Here is a 22,418-nt window from a genome sequence, read left to right as displayed (position 1 = left end):
TAGTATTCAACTTTTAATGAAAACAGTGTGGTGCACTGTCATTGTATATGTACAGAAGATTAACAGCATGTACATCACACAGCTGTGTACACTCATCAATGTACTTTCCATTAAACTATTTACAAATAGATTACACTACTCTGATTACAAACACCAGTAATACATAAAATAAAAAGTCATACACCACATGAAGATTAAGTCAACTAATAGAACTAAATAGTTGAACTAAATTTGTAGAATGAAACAGTTTGTGTCGTTTTGGTAAGACCTAGATAGTATAATAAATGAACACAAATATTAAAGAAAGGGGAAATATGACAGTAAGTTGATGCATGTCGAAGTGTGCAGAGATTAGCACAGACTACAGAACACGTTGGATAATACTTTCACACAAGGGATACCCCTGTCCCCTCCAGAAATCATTTGTTAAACCAAGTCGGAAACAATATTAAAACACAAAACTGTTGTATATATCAACAAAACTTTAAAATATAAGTGCATAAAATGTTCATTTCAAAAGTTGGTTATTTACTACAATAACTGAAAGAAATGGAAAGTCATTTTGAGTCAAGGGTCCAATTTTACAAAACCAAGATCTATCAATCTCTTTAAAAATTGTAAACATGTTCCTAGAGTAGCAGTGTTCTGAATTGAGATGTGGGAGACTGTCCTACAAGAATATCAACCAACTGTGTGATTTCTTTGTATGTATTGTAATCAGAATACTCACGTGTAAACTTGATGGGTTAAGTACATGAAGTATGCTTGTCAGTACAAGATACAAGAGACATTCACGGTAATACTGAAAGTATTATATTCAGTACTGGCTAACATTAAAGAATATTAATTTCTGTTTATTGTAAAGCCTGGTGTTCAACCTGAGGTTTGAGGACTCCAGTCCCTCTGATCACACATCCCTGCACATGGCTGACCTGTCATACTGCTGCTGTCATGTACAGTAGAGACAAAGGTACAGGTTTTTGTTGGGAACTGTATAATATATCATGATAAATGGTGCTGATGTTAACCAAATTGATGCCATCTCCCTTCTCCTGACATTGTCATACCACCTTGTCTTGACATCCAAGTTATCCGTGTACACATCTGATCCCAGTAAACCACTGGGACATAGAATGTATCACATAGAATGTATCACTTTGATGCTCACAGACTTTCAGATCAATATTTGATTGTTTTGTCATTCTTTGAAACAAAAACAAAACAACAACAAATTTCCACACAGAAATATTGTTATCTGTGAACCAGATGAAGATTTCATGACATCCAGCTTACTGTGCTCCAACAGTTGGAATACCACTTTACAGGTCTTGATACTCAAAGAAACAAAAGAGGATAATGTTAGGTTTTGTTTAGCGTGACAAGTTCTACCCCCTTCCCAGATACTACAGCATGCAATAAATGAGTGCAAGTGAAATCTCCCACACTGGTCACACACAATCTGAGATAATCAAACTAAGGAATCTCAAAGCTGATCACACAGGAATTAGACTTTTCATAAACATTTCATCAAATGAACAAACAAACCATCTTGGTACCTGCACATACAGCTGCTTTCTCGCTCGCTCTCTCTTCAATCTATGTCAACTTCATCACAACAATTTGAAGACTTTGAAAAAACAATAGTATTGAAATGCATCCAAGATTCTGACATCCGTGCGTGAGCAATGAACTGCTAAGGAACTGCTAGGATAATATTGTGGCAGTGATATAATTTGGATATATGACTATAATACATGGCCACACCACATAGCAAGACCATCACAGTAGAGGGAACCGATGACTCTTTCAACGGGTCCATCAATCAATGTCCTTACTCTCACTACACATCAAAGCAGGCAGTTAGGTAATAAAATGTTATTATTGCTGTTCCCTAGAAGACAACATTCTCATGAAGACAGACTGCAGCGAGGAGGTAAATTACATTCATACTTCCAGTAATACGGAGACCAGTTTGCTACTGATCTTTAAAACAGACTTTAGAATATGAACACACTAATTCTGAAATATGTACTTTCATGTAAGCATTTATAAAAAACAATTAATTACAAGACATGTACAAAATGAAAATCAAAGAAAAACTATTTCAGAGATAGGCAAAGAAATGAAACGTCCCATTATTGTTTCCTCAATGTAGGAAATATATTGTACACAGATTGCCATCGCTTCGCTACTCCGGAACACGCCAGTATCACGTCAAGCTTCATCTCCACATGAAGCATAATGGTTCTTCAATATATGCTGCTCAAAGAAGTTCATGAAAACCAGATTGTTTCCTATTTCTACATATAATCTGCTGTGTTGGATTAACTATAGTAATGGGAAGCCACTGTATGGGACTCAGGCTTGTACATAAACTTTAACAAGCGACTGTTAGTTATGGGCAGGTTTTTAAGGAGAAGCAATGGTAGTGCTTCAGTTTGTTAGCGCTTCGCCGGTGTGTTTCCTGAGTGAATATTTTCAGCATCCACAATTTTACAGAAATTTGCAGTCAGAGTACCAACAAAATGTTTCTTTAGATGGAGAACACCCTGCACTATGCTGTTTCTTTAGATGGAGAACACCCTGCACTATGCTGTTTCTTTAGATGGAGAACACCCTGCACTGTGCCAATAGATATAAATATCATTCTGAGTGTCAGATATGTTCAACATGTCGTCGTTGGAGTCGGACAGACCGGTCAGTAATGCCCTATCATATGGGGACAGGTCCTCTATAATATATACTATTCACCTTTTGGCAGGGATAATCAGATATGCCATTATATTTAAATATACACTTGACATATAATGATAATCAGTTGTGAATATCATGGAAAGATAATATCCCTATAAAGAGTTGAGTTGTACAGATGAATCACAGACCACATGTATATCTCAGTTAGGAGATCTACCCTTGACCCGGACCGACAAGAACACTTGAGCAGGTCAAGTGTCACAGCTCCGAAATACCATGAATTCATATAATACAGCTTGGCCAAATTCACAACAATGTACAGAATTATTTTCACTGATACCCAAGAGATGATCTAAAGTTCCCACTTCCCATGTTAAAGAATGTGATGTTGAATGAACCAGAATTTCTCACAAACTTCAGATAATATGATTGTTTGAGATTTTCAAGGAGCAGACATTAATCTGATCTCAATTTCATGTCTGATAACAGTTACATGCAGTTCCCTTGTTATCAACTGTTCTGCACTTTGAGTTCTTCCTCTTCATACCCACTGTCCTCTTCGATGTCAGGTGTCGGGGCGCGCTGGGATCTCACATACGAGGCTGGTTTCTCTCCACGGACAACCTCATCAGTGAGAATCACAGTTGAAATGTCAGAACCAGGAACATCAAACATTGGTTCCAGAAGGATGGACTCCTGAAAACAGATGTACACTAGTTAGATATACCTTGTGGGTAACAGATGTACACTAGTTAGAAATACCTTGTGGGTAACAGATGTACACTAGTTAGAAATACCTTGTGGGTAACAGATGTACACTAGTTAGAAATACCTTGTGGGTAACAGATGTACACTAGTTAGAAATACCTTGTGGGTAACAGATGTACACTAGTTAGATATACCTTGTGGGTAACAGATGTACACTAGTTAGATATACCTTGTGGGTAACAGACACTGAAATCGAACCGAAGCGACTTTGTGGGTAATCGAAGCGACTAGTAAAGTTTTAAGTGTGAAAAATCAATGTGAGAGGATGAGGATCTCCGGGACACAACTGGAGCAGATGAAGCTAGAATCCTAAAGAGGACAGCTCAACATAGTATGATGCCCTATCACATCCTCATTTCTAGCTGCCTTACACCAAACACGGAGCAGTCCCTGGGTACTTATTCTACACCAGATCATATGCAACAAAGTAAGGACATTTTTACTCAACTGCTTAGGTGATGGTTCAAAAATATACTTCTATATTTCACAGTCTAACATCAGCTCGAGCATGCCCCACCTCCTCCCATATGTGACCTGCACATTGTGATTGACTGGCAAAGTTAAGCCATCAGTTCAGAGAGATTATTAACCTCAATCGGGCTACCGCAATACACCCCAGGGCTCGAAAAATGTTAAAATCTGCAGGGTGAGTAATATGAACTTTCCACTCGTCCTTAAATTGTACTTTCCCTATAGATCATGCATCACAATGAAACATCTGTTACATTATGGATTACACTTTCTTAGTAAAGTACAGATTCTAGTACAGTCGAGCATCGTTGTGTTGAACTCTGATAACTCGATATCTCGGTTGTCTCGACGTAACATCTCGGTCCCGGCAAAATCCTTCATAATTTATCATTATTCAAGCTCTTTTAACTCGATACGGATGTCTCGATATTTCGGATATCTCGATATAATGTGATGGTCCCAAGAAGCAAAATTACCCTTTTAACTCGATATTTGCAAAGAAACTCGATATTCGCCTACCTATCAAGGGCAAGTATCCCTCTGAACTGAGGTTGTTTCCACACGTTTACACACGGTGCGGCATGAATCAAAGGGATGCGGTAGTGTACACTAATTAGGGCTAATTGAGTTGAAGATGTCACTTGTTTGTTATTTAATTAGGATTAATTAAGAAGGAATTAATCCGGAAGTACTCACTGTTACAAATAAACACTACTGATAACAGATTATAGTTTCGAATCCAAACATACCGAGAAACGTTTTGTTTTCTTTTATAGTGATATGTGATGATATGCCCTGGTCGGATGTCTCGAAGTTCGGTTAACTTGATATTTTTTCTTGGTCCCATTAATATCGAGACAACGGTGCTCGACTGTACTGTTGTTGGGTTGAGTCCCGGGATTCGAACCCACACCCTCAGAGTCAGGCACCTAATCGCCAGCAGACAAAGTCAGACGCCTAGACCGCTCAGTCACTGCGGCTTCCACAAAATGGAAGTCGGACAACTGGTAGTCTAGACTGCGGACTTTGTGTACCCCATCTGATAAGTGTAAATTGGCACGGCTCCCATGGCCGAAAGCTATGAAATACACAATGCCATTTTAGAAAGTGGTCAAATGTAACATATGTTATATTTGGGATTACACTTTCTTAGTGAAGTACAGATTCTAGTACTTTTGTTGGGTTGAGTCCTATGCAGGATTCGAATCCACACCCTATGTATGAATGAATATAAATTTAAATTATTTTATTTCAAAATGTTTGCTTGGAATAAAACTACAAGAAACATAACTTACTTTGTCTTCTGTACAAAATTTTTGACAAAATTGAATTCGTTCACCATTTAAGATAGCTGAACTTCAAAGAAAACATACTAGTCCTCTAGGGCGAGCAAATCGTGTTTTTCACTTACCCAAAACAAATTTTACTCGTCAATACGAGCGGACGAGTGGAATTTTCGAGCCCTGCACCCTGATCTTCAAGAAACTAGACCCTTCAAAAACCAGATAGCATGTCTTCAGGTTGTCACCTTTAGATTATCATCCCTAGCCCCCTACAAAAAACATTGTTAGAAAATAGCACTGCAAAGGGGCAAACTAATCTCTGGGATCTCTGTAGAGAAGTCACCTCATAGAAGTATCAGCTAGTGAGTACGATCTCATCACCATATGACCCACATGTTCAGTGCAAACATCCCATCAGTGCCACACAAGACACTTGTCCCCCCCCCCTACTCCCATGCCATTACAGCATCTGTGACGAACTGAATAAGGGACAGGCAGGAGTCCCCTGTGTGAGGACGAGGACACAGGGTCCCTACCATGATGGAGCGCAGCCCACGGGCTCCAGTCTTCCTCTCGAGGGCCAGGGCAGCTATAGCCTTCATAGCCTCAGGCTTCACATCAAGGTGTGCCTGAAACATCCACATACTCTTTGGGGTAAAGATGGTCAGGCAGATTTACATATTTGGTGAGTGATAATGAAAGGATATGATGCATGTTTTCTAACACTGTCAAGAGTATTCTCTCTTACCAATGCAGAACTGATGTTGCTGAAAGTGTACCTCAAACATAAGTCAAGTTGGACTCTGGACTATTGTCTCCTTCACTGTGTTTGAGGGACATTGATGATACTGTTATTTCATGAAACACTACAAATTGTTCTTTCCCAGATGAGATAATGCTGTACTACTACTTTCATTGCAGTAAATTTATCAGTGTCATTTTCATTCAGACAAAACAGAATTATGTTGGCCTGACATAAATATGATGATTTTTACAATGGATGTTTGGATGTTAATCAGCCAGCCAGTGGCCTTGTGCCTCTCACCTTGTCCATGCTGAAGAGAGCCTGGTACTGTGGCACCAGGGCATTGTGTGGCTTGGTCAGGATCTCTACCAACATCTCCTCCGACAGACTGTGGAAGGGCACGATCACCGGGAGTCGACCAACGAATTCAGGAATCATGCCAAACTCTATCATGTCTCTTGCCTCTACCTGGCGTAACAGTACATCTTTCTCTTCATTCTCTGCAACAGCCGTGGCACCATCAGCCTGGTTCTTGAAGTCTGCGACAGTAGCAGCACGGCGGCCCTGGTTGGTGTTGGACATGGCGCCAAAACCCAAATACTGAAAAAAATATCAAGCATTCAAGTGTGAAATAATTCACAACCCATTTTGTGGTACATAATAACGCCTGAACAGCACATCATTTAGGGGTCATAGCCTTCTTCACATTTACCATATGATATTGTAAATGTACTCAGGATCATAAAGATCTGCTCAGACAGCTCACCAGCATTGTCACTAATACTGCAATACTGCATGCAGTCATTGTCTGGGAAAACACCATGACATGACTCCAAATGGTCCTAAATACAGGCTATTTCTCAAACACTGTAACACCAAGTGGCCGTGTGGATGCAGTGTTTCCGTTCTCCGGTATATACCTGAAAATCGCCGGTAAAATTTGTTGGGGACCGGTAAATTGAAAGCCAGCAGGACACCGTGTCCGGTAAATAATCATGTATTAAAATAAAAACATCATGGGTAAGTGAAATGACAGTCTTGGCTGTGCTTTCATGGTCACAAAAACTGTTACGCTTTGGAAATACCCAGGCTAAAAATAACTTTAAAATGAGTACTTACAATATGGTAATAGGATATGACAGGCAAATTTCATTCATGACCGGTAAAATTTTAGGTCACCAGACACAGTGTCCGATAAATAATGAAGTCAGCGGAAACACTGGGATGTGTGTAACACTGATAGCTGGCCCTGAGTGGCTATATGTTGGAGATTCTAGATCTAGTCAGGTAGTCTAGATGATCGGCTGAGAAGCTGACCTTTTCTGTTTTCCTCCTGCTGATGATTCTGTCCAGGCCGTTGAAGGCGCCTGACGCGACAAACAGGATGTTGGTGGTGTCCACCTGCACTGTCTCCCCACGCAGCTTCCGCGAATTCCGCTCTGGGACGTTGACCACAGTCCCTTCCAGCATCTTCAACATGCCCTACAGGAGACAGATTCAGGTACTAGACACCACAACACAGATGGTTAAATAATGTAGGGTACAGAAGTATCTAGACATGCTTCTCGGGTGAGAATGTTGTGATACCTATGGTTGCTGTTTTCACCTTCTCACCCCCTCTAACCCTCTTTACATCACACCTGCAGAACACCCCTCCCATTTACATCACACCTGCTGAACACCACTCCCCTTTACATCACACCTGCAGAACACCCTTCCCCTTTACATCACACCTGCTGAACACCCCTCCCCTTTACATCACACCTGCTGAACACCCCATCCCTTTACATCACACCTCTCCCTTTACATCACACCTGCAGAACACCCTCCCCTTTATCACACCTCACACCTCCTTTACAACACCCTCCCCTTTACATCACACCTGCTGAACACCCCTCCCTTTTACATCACACCCCTCCCCTTTGCATCACACCTGCAGAACACCCTCCCCTTTACATCACACCTGCAGAACACCCATCCCCTTTACATCACACCTGCTGAACACCCTCCCTTTACATCACACCTGCTGAACACCCTCCCCTTTACATCACACCTGCTGAACACCCCTCCCCTTTACATCACACCTGCTGAACACCCCTCCCCTTTACATCACACCTGCTGAACACCCTCTCCTTTACATCACATCACACCTGCAGAACACACCTCCCTCCTTTACATCACACCTGCAGAACACCCCTCCCTTTGCATCACACCTGCAGAACACCCTCCTTTCACATCACACCCACCCCTCCCTTTTAAGCATCACACCTGCAGAACACCCTCCCCTTTAAATCACACCTGCAGAACACCACTCCCCTTTGCATCACACCTGCTGAACACCACCCTTTTACATCACACCTGCTGAACACCCCTCCCCTTTGCATCACACCTGCTGAACACCCTCCCCTTTACATCACACCTGCTGAACACCCTCCCTTTACATCACACCTGCTGAACACCCTCCCTTTACATCACACCTGCTGAACATCCCTCCCCTTTACATCACACCCTCCCCTTTACATCACACCTGCAGAACACCCTCCCTTTACCTGACACCTGCTGAACACCCTCCCTTTTACATCACACCTGCTGAACACCCTCCCTTTACATCACACCTGCTGAACACCACTCCTCTTTACCTCACACCTCATGAACACCCCTCCCCTTTACCTCACACCTGGTGAACACCCCTCCCCTTTACCTCACACCTGGTGAACACCCCTCCCCTTTACCTCACACCTGGTGAACACCCTTCCCCTTTACCTCACACCTGCTGAACACCACTCCCCTTTACCTCACACCTGCTGTACACCCTCTCCCCCTAATATTTCTCACCTGCTGTACACCCTCTCCCCCGACATCTCGTAGCTGGTGGATCCCAGGGACACTGCCAATCTTGTCCACCTCATCCAGGAACACAATGCCTGTTGACAAACAATCACTCAAGTCATAAAGACACACAAGTGAAGGTAGCTGATACTCTTAATATTATTCAACACAGACTGTCAGATTAAACATAACACATACAGAACATTTAAAAGATTTTCTTCCTAATTTCCTGACCTAAACCCTTCCTCATTAGTGGTGGGTATTTCATTAAGACAATTATGAACCATCCTTAAGTAGAGTTCTACTCATGACTTATTGTCCTTCTCTTGTCACTTGGTGCAGCAGCATACCTTGTTGAGCTTTGTCAACGTTGTAGTTGGCATCTTGCAGCAGTTTGGCGATGACGGACTCGATGTCCTCTCCGACGTAGCCGGCCTGGGTGAGGGTAGTACAGTCGCAGATGGCGAAAGGCACATCCAGGCACCGGGCCAGTGTCTGGGCTAGTAGTGTTTTCCCTGGACACATGGCAACAACATAGGCATCAAACACTAAATCACACAGTTTCCTAGATTATCAGTTTGCAAATGATGTTCAAAAGTGTAATATTATATTTCACATGCAAGAAAGATAGATGTTTAGTTCAGTAAGAGTTTTCCACGCACACACAATTCTAGCAAAATGTTTTGGCAAAAGCATGGCCAAAGTAATCTTTGAGACAATGAGCCTTTACAACTTTTCAGCATGCAACAGTTGGCAATATCTGTGCAATACCATGGCAGCCAGTGGATAATTGTGACTGCCATGCTCAAGTCAGCGTTTGAAAGCATGAACAACACTACACGTTGTAGGGTACACAGACACAAAGTCAGCCATTTCACACATGGTGGCAACATGACCCTCCTCAGTGGTGGTTTGAAAGAGCTGGGTACTGGGGACCTATCCACATTCCCTGGCTATAAAACATTGATACCCTTATTTCGTTGTGGGGGAACTCACCTGACCCCTCCATGCTGGCTATGAAACATTGATACCCTTATTTTGTTGTGGGGGAACTCACCTGACCCCTCCATGCTGGCTAGGAAACACTGATACCCTTATTTCGTGGTGGGGGAACTCACCTGACCCCTCCATGCTGGCTATGAAACATTGATACCCGTATTTTGTTGTGGGGGAACTCACCTGACCCGGTTGGTCCGAGCATCAGGATGTTGCTCTTCTCCAGCCTCAGCTCATGACTCGTCGACTCCAGGATGTCAGATCGGCGGGCTGTCTCCTCTTGTTGCTGTTGCTGCTGCTGTTGCTGTTGTAGACTTGGGCCAAGCGGGTTTCCAGGGCCGCTCACAGCAATGTGTAACATGTCTGGGTAATACAGTCAAACAGTCATAGAACAATCCCTCAGTCAAACAGTCCTACAACAATCCCTCAGTCAAACAGTCCTACAACAATCCCTCAGTCAAACAGTCTACAATAATCTCTCAGTCAAACAGTCATAGAACAATCCCTCAGTCAAACAGTCCTACAACAATCCCTCAGTCAAACAGTCTACAACAATCCCTCAGTCAAAGAGTCCTACAACAATCCCTCAGTCAAACAGTCTACAACAATCCCTCAGTCAAACAGTCATAGAACAATCCCTCAGTCAAACAGTCCTACAACAATCCCTCAAACAGTCACAACAATGTCTCAGTCAAACAGTCTACAACAATCTCTCTCAGTCAAACAGTCCTACAACAATCCCTCCAAACAGTCAAACAGTCCTACAACAATCCTCTCAGTCAAACAGTCCTACAACAATCCCTCAGTCAAACAGTCCTACAACAATCCCTCAGTCAAACAGTCCTACAACAATCCCTCAGTCAAACAGTCCTACAAACAATCCCTCAGTCAAACAGTCACAACAACTACAAATAATGTCTCTGTCAAACAGTCCTACAACAATCCCTCAGTCAAACAGTCCTACAACAATCCCTCAGTCAAACAGTCCTACAACAATCCCTCAGTCAAACAGTCCTACAACAATCCCTCAGTCAAACAGTCCTACAACAATCCCTCAGTCAAACAGTCCTACAACAATCCCTCAGTCAAACAGTCCTACAACAATCCTCAGTCAAACAGTCCTACAACAATCCTCTCAAAGTCAAACAGTCCTACAAGAATCCCTCAGTCAAACAGTCAAACAATCCCTCAGTCAAACAGTCCTACAAGAATCCCTCAGTCAAACAGTCCTACAACAATCTCTCTGTCAAACAGTCCTACAACAATCCCTCAGTCAAACAGTCCTACAACAATCTCTCTGTCAAACAGTCCTACAACAATGTCTCAGTCAAACAGTCCTACAACAATCCCTCAGTCAAACAGTCTACAACAATCCCTCAGTCAAACAGTCCTACACCAATGTTTCAGTCAAACAGTCCTACAACAATCCCTCAGTCAAACAGTCCTACAAGAATCCCTCAGTCAAACAGTCCTACAAGAATCCCTCTGTCAAACAGTCCTACAACAATCCCTCAGTCAAACAGTCCTACAACAATCTCTGTCAAACAGTCCTACAACAATCCCTCAGTCAAACAGTCCTACAACAATCCCTCAGTCAAACAGTCCTACAACAATCCCTCAGTCAAACAGTCCTACAACAATCTCTCTGTCAAACAGTCCTACAACAATCCCTCAGTCAAACAGTCCTACTACAATGTCTCAGTCACATGGTCGCACTGCATTGTTACTTTATTGAAGTGCAAATAAAAGGGAGCTAACTCTCTACATCATTGTGATGATGACTTGTATACTGCACACAATACAGATGTGATGAGAGAAATATGTTTTGTCTGTTTAAACCAACAATATATCTAATCAAACATAATACTGAATGAATCAATGTTGTTTTATGCCACAGAATTATTCAAGACATTATATCCTGTGAAAATGGAACCTATTCTGGGCAAACAAATGGTCAATATCACAACAGCAAATTATTATTCATACCACAACGTGAGTAACAAATACCATTAGCCACATGATATACACCACCGTTTCTTATCTAAGTTTCTCATATGACCAGTATTGGGTATTTGGGAGTCTTCTTCACCATAATCCCTACAGGAGTAACATACAAGAAGACAAAGTCATCAATATCCCCCGCAATGGCAAAATACTCTTCATGATTATGTCTACGAGTTATGATTATGTCAAATATTTAGGTGTGTATATAGAAAAGTGGAAGGAGAGTATTGAAAGGTTTTTAAAGTTCTGCTCCAGAAAGCAGCACTATCACCAATTTCAGTCAAACTTGTTGCCATGGAAATGCCAAAAATATTTTATTCAGAATTCCCAAACTACCAAAAGACATCAGTACACCACCAGACCAATCTCTGTGCCAAGTTTGGTGAAGAAACATTGAAAGGTTTTAGAGTTCTGCTCCGGAAAAGAGCACTACTACAATTTCAGGCTAAGTCAAACTTGTTGCCATGGAAACGCCAAAAATATTTTATTCAGAATTCCAAAACTACCAAAAAGCATCAGTACACCACCAGATCTATCTATGTGCCAAGTTTGGTGAAGAAATAGTGAACAGTTTTAGAGTTCTGCTCCGGAAAAGTGTACTACCACCAATTTCAGGCTAAGTCAAACTTGTTGCCATGGAAACGCCAAAAATATTTTATTCAGAATTCCAAAACTACCAAAAGGCACCAGTACACCACCAGATCCATGTATGTGCCAAGTTTGGTGAAGAAATATTGAACGGTTTTAGAGTTCTGATCCGGAAAAGACAAATGTGCACGGACGCACGGACGGAGTCCATTTTAATACCCCCTTAGTAATGATAAGTGAGTTCATTACACATTGTCCACTGTGTTGGTAAGGAATTCACAGAAGCTCTTAGTAATGATCTTTAACTTTCTCCAACATCATTTATAGCTGAAACTAACAGCGTGTTGGTTGTGGGCGTGTTGGTTGTGGGATGGGATGTTGGTGGTGGGGATGTTGGTGGTGGGGTGGGGATGTTGGTTGTGGGATGGGATGTTGGTGGTGGGGTGGGGATGTTGGTTGTGGGGTGGGATGTTGGTTGTGGGTGAATTGGGTGTTGGTTGTGGGCGTGTTGGTTGTGGGATGGGATGTTTGGTGGGGTGGGGATGTTGGTTGTGGGGTGGGGATGTTGGTTGTGGGGTGGGGGTGTTGGTTGTGGGGTGGTGGGACTGCATCACTAGAAGTAACTTTATTTGTAAGTAAAAATGTATTTTTAGAGTTAAAATATTACCAAAGTTCATGACCTATTCTTAACATATCGATTGTCTTAAGTCAAGCAAGAGTTATACTCTATGCAAGTCTTACAAATTCACAAAATCTTTACAAAAATCTTTGTTCCAAAAGAAGATGGTTGCCCTTCTAGAAGTACTGGAATAACTTAAGAGTACATTTAGAGAACTGAATGGAATTTAATGGAGTATCAGTAATCGTGTGTTTCGTTTCATATATGCACCACAACATTGCTACTCTTGCGTAAACAGGTCAATAAACAATAAAACAATACTTTTTCAGATAAATACGTCAGTAAAAGATTCTAAGACCGTTCACCATTGCTGTGGTGCGTATCTGCTACGTTTCCTAAATTATTTCCTACTGTATCATGCTTTTTTTTTATCTGTACATACCCCGACACGGCCTTTATCTGGAGCCCTGGATGTTATTTCATACGTATCCTGACTTATACATTAAACTAACCCCAACCATCCCCACTCTCCACTATATTTTTTTATATTTAGAAATTCGAAAAAGGAGAGAGTGTTTCAATGTTTAAGCATCTAAAACCATACACACAGAAGGAGAGTAACTTTTTTTTCTGGTTACCTGCAGCTGTCTCATCCTATTTTACAACACGAACTGTTTGAGAGGCATAAGAAGACACCGCCCAAAACTTAATAGGGACCAGGGCTATTTCATCCCATCAGCTTACCACCACCTAATCCAAAACTAATTAACTCAATCTTCCTCTCTGGCTTCTCTCACTAGCCCCTTCCCCCAATTGGTCATCCCTACTCTCATTGATAATCCTAGTCATCATGATTGTATCTTGCCTCGGCTTGAATCATGTATAATTATGTGTGTTTTCATTGGTAATCATCTTGTTTATCATCCATTGTCTTTGTTAGCCCTCATGTACCTTATATATATCTTGCTGTAACCATTCACTACCCCATGCTTGAAAACGGTATATGTATCTATACCGAAACATTGCTATTGTATAATCAAGAAGTTGATCCTCCATGAAGACTTGTCATTTATACAAGTAACAGTGTGACATGCTGCATTATTATGCAAGCATATTTTTCCGGCTACCTGATTGGTCTAGAGGCGGTCACATGACCGTCGACAGAAAAGCATATTGACTCCAACACAGGTCCGACCAAAAGTCATATTGACTTGCGTTACTATGACGTCATTTTATTGTTTACATGTCACAGTATTGTTGACATAACGTTATTGGTTTGTAGTGAAAATAAAATTACTTTTCTTGACTAAAAGGACATGTTTGGATTTTAGAAGTTTTTTTCGGTAATTACATAATAAAACAATTATAGACTGGCGAATTCGGTCAATACCTGTTTTTATGGACCCGCTTTTCGCGGACTTTGTCCTCGGTCAATTTTGCTTTTCGCAGGTTCCATAAAAACAGGTATTGACTTCATCACCAGTCTATAATTGTATAATATCAGTGTCACATACTGCAATATCAGTAGCATGGAAGATACTCTAACATTCAGCAAGTAGTACTCACCTCTTGGGGAAAATGTGTTTGGGTATCGTGTTGGGTCATGCACAGTCACCTCAGTGTTCTGCTTGTTGCTGGTGTTCACCGGGAGGTTGTGGTAGATCCTCTTGTAGTGGTTGTACACTGCCACAGACAGCACTTTCTTTGCATAATCCTGGCCTACCACAAACCGGTCGAGGAACTCAAATATCTGAAATAGACACACTCATACAACTCATCTCAGAATGGAAATGTGACACAGTAAACTATCAGGTATCTCTACCTGGCCTGATACCAGAGATAGCCTCTCACTATGGGCCTGGAACTAGGTATCTCTACTGTCACTGTGGGGCCTGATACCAGAGATAAACTCTCTCACTATGGGCCTGGAACTAGGTATCTCTACTGTCACTGTGGGGCCTGATACCAGAGATAACCTCTCACTATGGGCCTGGAACTAGGTATCTCTACTGCTAGTGTGGGGCCTGATACCAGAGATAACCTCTCTCACTATGGGCCTGGAACTAGGTATCTCTACTGTCACTGTGGGGCCTGATACCAGAGATAACTTCTCACTATGGGCCTGGAACTAGGTATCTCTACTGTCATTGTGGGGCCTGATACCAGAGATAACCTCTCTCACTATGGGCCTGGAACTAGGTATCTCTACTGTCATTGTGGGGCCTGATACCAGAGATAACCTCTCTCACTATGGGCCTGGAACTAGGTATCTCTACTGTCACTGTGGGGCCTGATACCAGAGATAGCCTCTCTCACTATGGGCCTGGAACTAGGTATCTCTACTGTCAGAGATAGCCTGTGGGGCCTGATACCAGAGATAGCCCTCTCACTATGGGCCTGGGCCTGGTGGGGGGGACTGATACTAGGTATCTCTACTGCTGTGGGCCTGGAACTAGGCCTCTATACCAGAGATGAGCCTCTCTCACTATGGGCCTGGAACTAGGTGTCTCTACTGTCATTGTGGGGCCTGATACCAGAGATAGCCTCTCACTATGGGCCTGGAACTAGGTATCTCTACTGTCAGTGTGGGGCCTGATACCAGAGATAGCCTCTCTCACTATGGGCCTGGAACTAGGTATCTCTACTGTCACTGTGGGGCCTGATACCAGAGATAGCCTCTCTCACTATGGGCCTGGAACTAGGAGATAGCCTCTCTACTGGGCCTGGAACTAGGTATCTCTACTGTCACTGTGGGGCCTGATACCAGAGATAGCCTCTCTCACTATGGGCCTGGAACTAGGTATCTCTACTGTCACTGTGGGGCCTGATACCAGAGATATACCAGAGATAACCTCTCTCACTATGGGCCTCTCACTCTACTATCATGGGCCTGGAACCAGAGATAACCTCTCTACTATCACTGTGGGGCCTGATACCTAGACTGTCACTGTGGGGCCTGATACCAGAGATAACCCCTCTCACTATGGGCCTGGAACTAGGTATCTCTACTGTCACTGTGGGGCCTGATACCAGAGATAGCCTCTCACTATGGGCCTGGAACTAGGTATCTCTACTGTCACTGTGGGGCCTGATACCTGAGATATCTCTACTGAGATAGCCTCTCACCTGATGGATAGCCTCTCACTATGGGCCTGGAACTAGGTATCTCTACTGCTAGTGTGGGGCCTGATACCAGAGATCTCTACTACTACCAGTGAACACTACTACCATAGAAATAAAGAACTTATCAGTCAGCACATCTTTGTAAAGACTAGGGGCCTACCTTCCTGGGTGGAGGTGGGGGTTTCCGTTTCTGACCAAGTCGCTCATCTTTGTTATCTTTAAAGCTTTTCTTTGAATCTGTTTCTGAGAGCACCACAAAGAAATGATGACACTTCTCACACTTGACGAACCGGGTAGAAGCTAGACAAACAAATAGGGTCAGAACGTCAGCACTTGTCAGTATGAACACATGTACAAATACAGTCAAACTGCAATGGTATCGGTTGGATTGCATAATTCTACAAATTGTGGGTGTGGGTGTGGGTGTGGGGGGTCTAGCTGACAGTGTGGATGTAGCTGTGGGTGTAGGTGTAAGTGTGAGTGTGGACGTAGCTGTGGGTGTAGCTGTGGGTGTGGCTATGGGTGTGAGTGTGGATGTAGCTGTGGGTCTGGGTTTAGCTGTGGGTGTAGGTGTGAGTGTGGACGTAGCTGTGAGTGTGGGTGTGGATGTAGCTGTGGGTGTAGCTGTGGGTGTAGCTGTAGCTGTGGGTGTGGGTGTAGCTGTGGGTGTGGGTGTAGCTGTGGTTGTGGGTGTAGCTGTGAACGTGGGTGTATCTGTGGGAGTGGGTGTAGCTGTTGGTGTCTGTGGGTGTGGGTGTATCTGTGGGTGTGGGTGTAGCTGTGGGTGTGGGTGTAGCTGTGGGTGTGGGTGTATCTGTGGGTGAGGGTGTAGCTGTGGGTGTGGGTGTATCTGTGGGTGTATCTGTGGGTGTGGGTGTAGCTGTGGGTGTGGGTGTATCTGTGGGTGTGGGTGTATCTGTGGGTGTGGGTGTAGCTGTGGGTGTGGGTGTATCTGTGGGTGTTGGTGTAGCTGTGGGTGTGGGTGTGGGTGTGGTGTAGCTGTTGGTGTATCTGTGGGTGTGGATGTATCTGTTGGTGTATCTGTGGGTATGGGTGTGGTTGTGGACGGAGCTGTGGGTGTGGGTGTAGCTGTGGGTGTGGGTGTAGCTGTGAACGTGGGTGTATCTGTGGGAGTGGGTGTAGCTGTTGGTGTATCTGTGGGTGTGGGTGTATCTGTGGGTGTGGGTGTATCTGTGGGTGTGGGTGTAGCTGTGGTTGTGGGTGTAGCTGTGAACGTGGGTGTATCTGTGGGAGTGGGTGTAGCTGTTGGTGTATCTGTGGGTGTGGGTGTATCTGTGGGTGTGGGTGTATCTGTGGGTGTGGGTGTAGCTGTGGGTGTGGGTGTGGGTGTGAGTGGGTGTAGCTGTAGCTCAGTGTGTGTGTCAGCTGTGTGTGTGGGTGTAGCTGTGGGTGTAGGTGTGGGTGTGGGTTTAGCTGTGGGTGTTAGGTGGGTGTGGGTGTGGGTGTGGGCATAGCTGTTGGTATAGCTGTGGGTGTGGGTGTGGGTGTGGCATAGCTGTGGGCTGTGGGTGTGGGTGTGAGTGGGTGTAGCTGTAGCTGTGTGTGTGTGTCAGCTGTGTGTGTGGGTGTAGCTGTGGGTGTAGGTGTGGTTGGGTGTAGCTCTCTCTGTGGGTGTGTGTGTGTGGGGTGTGTGGGGGTGTGGCTGTGGGTGTGAGTGGTAGTGAGTGAGGTGTGGGTGTAGGTATGATCTAGTTATATATTTTCTACATTAGATTATGTCATGGTTTCCGCCCTATTTTTCATGAAAGGACCGAGCTGGGCAACTTACAGACAAACGTCTCCACATGTGTGCAAGGATCCCCACACTTGGGACATCTCAGCTGGCCAGAACCCTTCTTGTCCCCACCTTTGTCCCCACCCCCTGTGGTGCTCCCTGATGTTGGGGTCTTGTCACCATCCCCAGTTCCGGAGACGTAGCAACCCAGACATGGTGAAGTGGACAGGCACCTGCTAGACTCCTGGGATGAGGCAAGGTACCTCTGTAGCCTCTGAATGCTGGTGCCTGCAACAGAGTTTACATATACAGGCACTGGTATTGATAGGTTTGGTCAGGTTTGACCGAAATATCAGTTTGTGACACATCATGAGTAATGGGGGCCGGTGGGTAGCCTAGTGGTTAAAGCGTTTGCTCCTCACGCCGAAGGCCCGGTTTCGATTTCCCACATGGGTATAATGTGTGAAGCCCATTTCTGGTGTCCCCCGACGTGATATTACTGGAATATTGCTAAAAGCAGCGTAAAACTAGACTCACTCATGAGTAATTGTCATGCAACGAAGAAATTTGGACGGTGTATTTAGTAGTGTCAATGAACACCTCTTGTCACCAGCTATAGTGTCAAGTCAACATTTGGTACACAAGTACATCCATATTTGGGCAGTGTTGTCTCACTATTCATTTAATTTCTTTTCATACTTTTCCAACTTCTGTTTTATTGCAAATGATCACATCTTTGACCTAATAAAGAACTCTGTCTGGTAATCCAACCATTTAGTAAACATGTAATAAATGGCCTAATTAGTCTATTTACTCAAGAGATAACAAGAGCACTCAGGATCCATGGTCTGCTAATGATGTACCGTATATTACCGTCTATAAGCCGACCCCATAGATAAGCCGACTCCCAAACTTGACTCTTAAAATCAGTGTCAAAATGGTATGTTTCATGCATAAGCCGACCCTCTGCAAAAAACACAGACCACAGACAACTGGCAGTTACCAATAATTATAACTTTGGTCCACATTATTAAAAAAATTCACCATCATATTGTATCTACTCACGCATCGAAATGAAGTGTAGTTGACAGAAAATGGATAATATATTTTGTTTAGCTAGATATCATACATATTGTAGTTAGACGATAACTTGTCAACAAACTGGCTTGCTTATTACCGCCTTGTTTTCCATGGACTGCTATTTTACAGTAACATCGGTAAAAATGTGTGAATTTAAATGGCTTGCTTATTTTACCCCATTCCATGTGCGTACAACTTACCACGTTCATGAGGGTCCGTATAACCTTAGTGTTGATTATATATTTTACATTTATAGTGCAAAAACTGTAATTAACATTACACAATGCTAGGATATATTTCTTTGGGTTAAATAATAGTATTCTGTATTATATTTTACTGATGACTGCACCAGAGTTCATCCCGTTATATTATTGTGCATGTTTGAACTTGATCACCGGGAAACGTGTGCACAGCTGATTGCTATTTCCGGCTCAAATACACACGGTAATCTTATTCTTAATTAATTTATAGAGCAAAAACTGTAATTAAAATTACACAATGGTAGGATATATTTCTGTGGGTTAAATAATAGTATTCTGTATTATATTTTACTGATGACTGCGCCAGAATTCATCCCGCGATATTATTGTGCATGTTTGAACTTGATAGTCGGGAAACGTGTGCACAGCTGATTGTACGATAAATGTCATAATGACTAATATGTAATAAAGTGTTGAAATAATGAAAACGTACAGGTTAATATGTATTTTATTCATCATTCACAACATAAACGCTGTAATCGTGGCAAACATCCAGGCAGATGTACCGGTAACCTGTAACATCATCCTGGCAGGGCACTGGCGAGCTAAAAAATATTTCTGTGAAATTGTATCTCATAGATAAGACGACCCCCCTTCTACAGACATATTTTTTTGGGCCTCACAATTCGGCTTATAGACGGTAATATAGGGTAAACACTTGTAATCGAACAATGTATTTCCATGTCTCAGACCAGTGGGCAATACTTTATATATATCTATTTTAAATGTGTTATTGAGATTATGACAGATGAAAATATAATCACTGCTTAAAAGAATGATGAATTTTTAAATGATCTCTGCCACAGTTTTGTAGATTTACATACCAGTAATGTAGAGTTTTGTGGCACGAAATATATGATGCTTTCTTAAATATACCATGTTTATTAAATTATGTAATCATCATCAAATATTATGAATGTTTAAAATACAGACACATATGATAAAACCTTTCAGCATTACCTATACTGATACATCAATGGATTATAGCGATTTTGTTGTTTGAAATTACACATCTGTGTTTCAGTGATGATGAGCTCAACTAGTTACTTGCACAAATTGTGGGAACAAGTCATCATACATACAAATTACTTCACAAGTATAAAAAAAAAAGATATTTATTCGCTTTCCGAAGAAATATTCAGAAGAACAGATATGTTTACATAAATTCCATGTCATGCCAAAATAGATTAAGCTATTAACTGTCACAATATTTCCATATTCAATTTTATCAGATATGGTTGACAACATGGCGACTGATCCTGTCCCAGTAATGGAGAATGCATTAACATTGAACACCGAAGGACAGACCTCAGTCCACATAAATATAGTTCAGGTATTAATTCAAACAAAACGTATTTAACTTTAAGAGAAAAAATGCACTGTTTCAAGTTACAGCAGCTGTAAAATTAAAATCATATATCACTAAGTTCATAGCCCTAGACATTAAATAGACCATTATCACACAAAAGATATGAAAATAGAACAAATAATAGATATCACAATATACCATTAGTCTATAGTTATTAGTTTTAACTATAAGACATTACACAAATGTTAGCTCTAAAACAACCAAGTACTAACACACATAAAATTCTAGTTGTGAAATGCCCAAAGCTGCCTTTTGTCAGTTAGTGAGTATTGTATTTCCCTCAAAACTGTTCTAAATAGTCGTACTGATTGAAGATCTGTCCATAAATACTGACATCAAAATTACATGCAATACACAGATACAGTTTGATGTTTGATTTTTTCCTAAACTTGATGAATGAATTTGATCATAAGAATTACTCGATCTGCAAACAATATTGTACATGTAAGAAAAGACAAATAGTTATTAGGGGTGAAACGGTATGCTCTTACCACAATATGGTACATATTGCAGTACAAGGCCTTCGGTTCGGTCCGTTTTAGTTTGGTTTGATATATGATTATCATAATGCAGAGAATTGACAACAAGAGCCAAACCTTACATCGTGTAATAACATCGGGGAAAATACCGATAATCTGTGTTATTTTGAATGAACAAAACTGTCAGTTTATGACAAGATAGGAATGACGGTACGAAAAACGAAAATACTGCATGTCTGGATTGCATTATGGTATACCGAACTGAAGGCAAAATACAGCGGTTCTACTAATACCGCAGTATACTGTTTCATCCCTAATAGTTATTTCCATGTATTCAAAAGTCATTGGCCTAATATAAGATAGAGATATCAGATATTTCAGTATACAATGGCACACACATTTCTTTACAATTTTTTTTAAAAAATACAAGAAAATTGTACAACACAATAGGTGACAGTCTCAGAAGGTAATTAAAAGGACATTTGCGTATATTGGTTGTGAATAATGATTTGTGTATTTGACGCAGATGATGATATCACTATCAGACAGATTTGTGATGATTTTATCATTTGACTGTTCACTATGGTGCAAATTAACCTCAATGGATGTATGAAAATTCTCATGTGAAATAACTTCATGAACTCATACTTGATATTGAATACCTCTGATTTATCATGTTGATATGTCACGCTCAGTATATACACATCATATTATCTTTCCTCTTGTGGAAACTCATCATTTATTTATCATCACCCACAAAAATAACAAATAAACAGAAAGAGAAAATTCAATGTTATTTGACTTAATCCCAAGTCAAACTGATACCAAATCCCTTTGCCAAACACACCTAGAAACATGTCCTTGACAAGAATTCTTACCAGATGTCTTGGCTCTCACACGTCCAAGTGCGATCCTTCCACATCTAGCTGCATTTGACATTTTGGATTGTAGAGAGTCAAAGACACAGCTGTCATGAAACACAAATTCCACTGGCCCGACGTCAAGTCATTCACTGTCCACCCTGATGTGAATCTAAGAATAGATATAAAACAACGTCCGGATTTTACGTGACAGTCTAGCTAGTACATCAATTATCAGTCATTATTTTCCATAAAGTAGATTGAGAATGTATCTTTAAAGAAATACGAAGACTTACAGTGCTCACGCTACAATTCAGGGAAACAACAAGCCTCTGAATGACATGAAAAAGTTAGAGGAACAATTTGTATGCTACCAACTGACCACAATCACGTATTCTTGTTGTGATCCCGTTTTGCGCATGGCCGTGTTTGAAGGTCAAGGTTGCAAACGACACTTAATGGGGAGGGATAATTGCGAGGTTTTTGGCTATTCGTGTTCTTTTGTATTCTGTGTT

At 41.9% G+C, this 22,418-nt stretch overlaps 1 protein-coding gene across 3 annotated transcripts in view; it reads right to left on the bottom strand.

The window, feature by feature from the left end:
• The window catches only part of LOC124288953 (ATP-dependent Clp protease ATP-binding subunit clpX-like, mitochondrial), a 28,611-nt gene continuing 6,193 nt past the window's right edge, over positions 1 to 22,418 (bottom strand). Inside the window, exons 1-12 of one of the 3 annotated variants that reach the window (XM_046725544.1) lie at positions 22,286 to 22,349; positions 21,922 to 22,075; positions 17,910 to 18,143; positions 16,281 to 16,420; positions 14,564 to 14,747; positions 9,970 to 10,149; positions 9,141 to 9,305; positions 8,797 to 8,885; positions 7,279 to 7,443; positions 6,262 to 6,561; positions 5,753 to 5,845; positions 1 to 3,390 (exon numbers count right to left, since the gene is read on the bottom strand). In XM_046725544.1, the coding sequence (XP_046581500.1) occupies positions 3,205 to 3,390; positions 5,753 to 5,845; positions 6,262 to 6,561; positions 7,279 to 7,443; positions 8,797 to 8,885; positions 9,141 to 9,305; positions 9,970 to 10,149; positions 14,564 to 14,747; positions 16,281 to 16,420; positions 17,910 to 18,143; positions 21,922 to 21,982 (1,797 nt within the window). In that variant the 5' untranslated portion in view covers positions 21,983 to 22,075; positions 22,286 to 22,349 and the 3' untranslated portion in view covers positions 1 to 3,204. Of the gene's footprint in view, positions 3,391 to 5,752; positions 5,846 to 6,261; positions 6,562 to 7,278; positions 7,444 to 8,796; positions 8,886 to 9,140; positions 9,306 to 9,969; positions 10,150 to 14,563; positions 14,748 to 16,280; positions 16,421 to 17,909; positions 18,144 to 21,921; positions 22,076 to 22,199; positions 22,350 to 22,418 lie in introns of those variants that run through there. The other 2 variants (XM_046725543.1, XM_046725545.1) reach the window with 2 other exon arrangements.

This window comes from Haliotis rubra, unplaced genomic scaffold (assembly GCF_003918875.1).
Source record: "Haliotis rubra isolate DU_JTF1 unplaced genomic scaffold, ASM391887v1 Scf43, whole genome shotgun sequence".
NCBI lineage: Eukaryota > Metazoa > Mollusca > Gastropoda > Lepetellida > Haliotidae > Haliotis > Haliotis rubra.
This window is presented reverse-complemented; position numbering and strand designations above follow the sequence as displayed.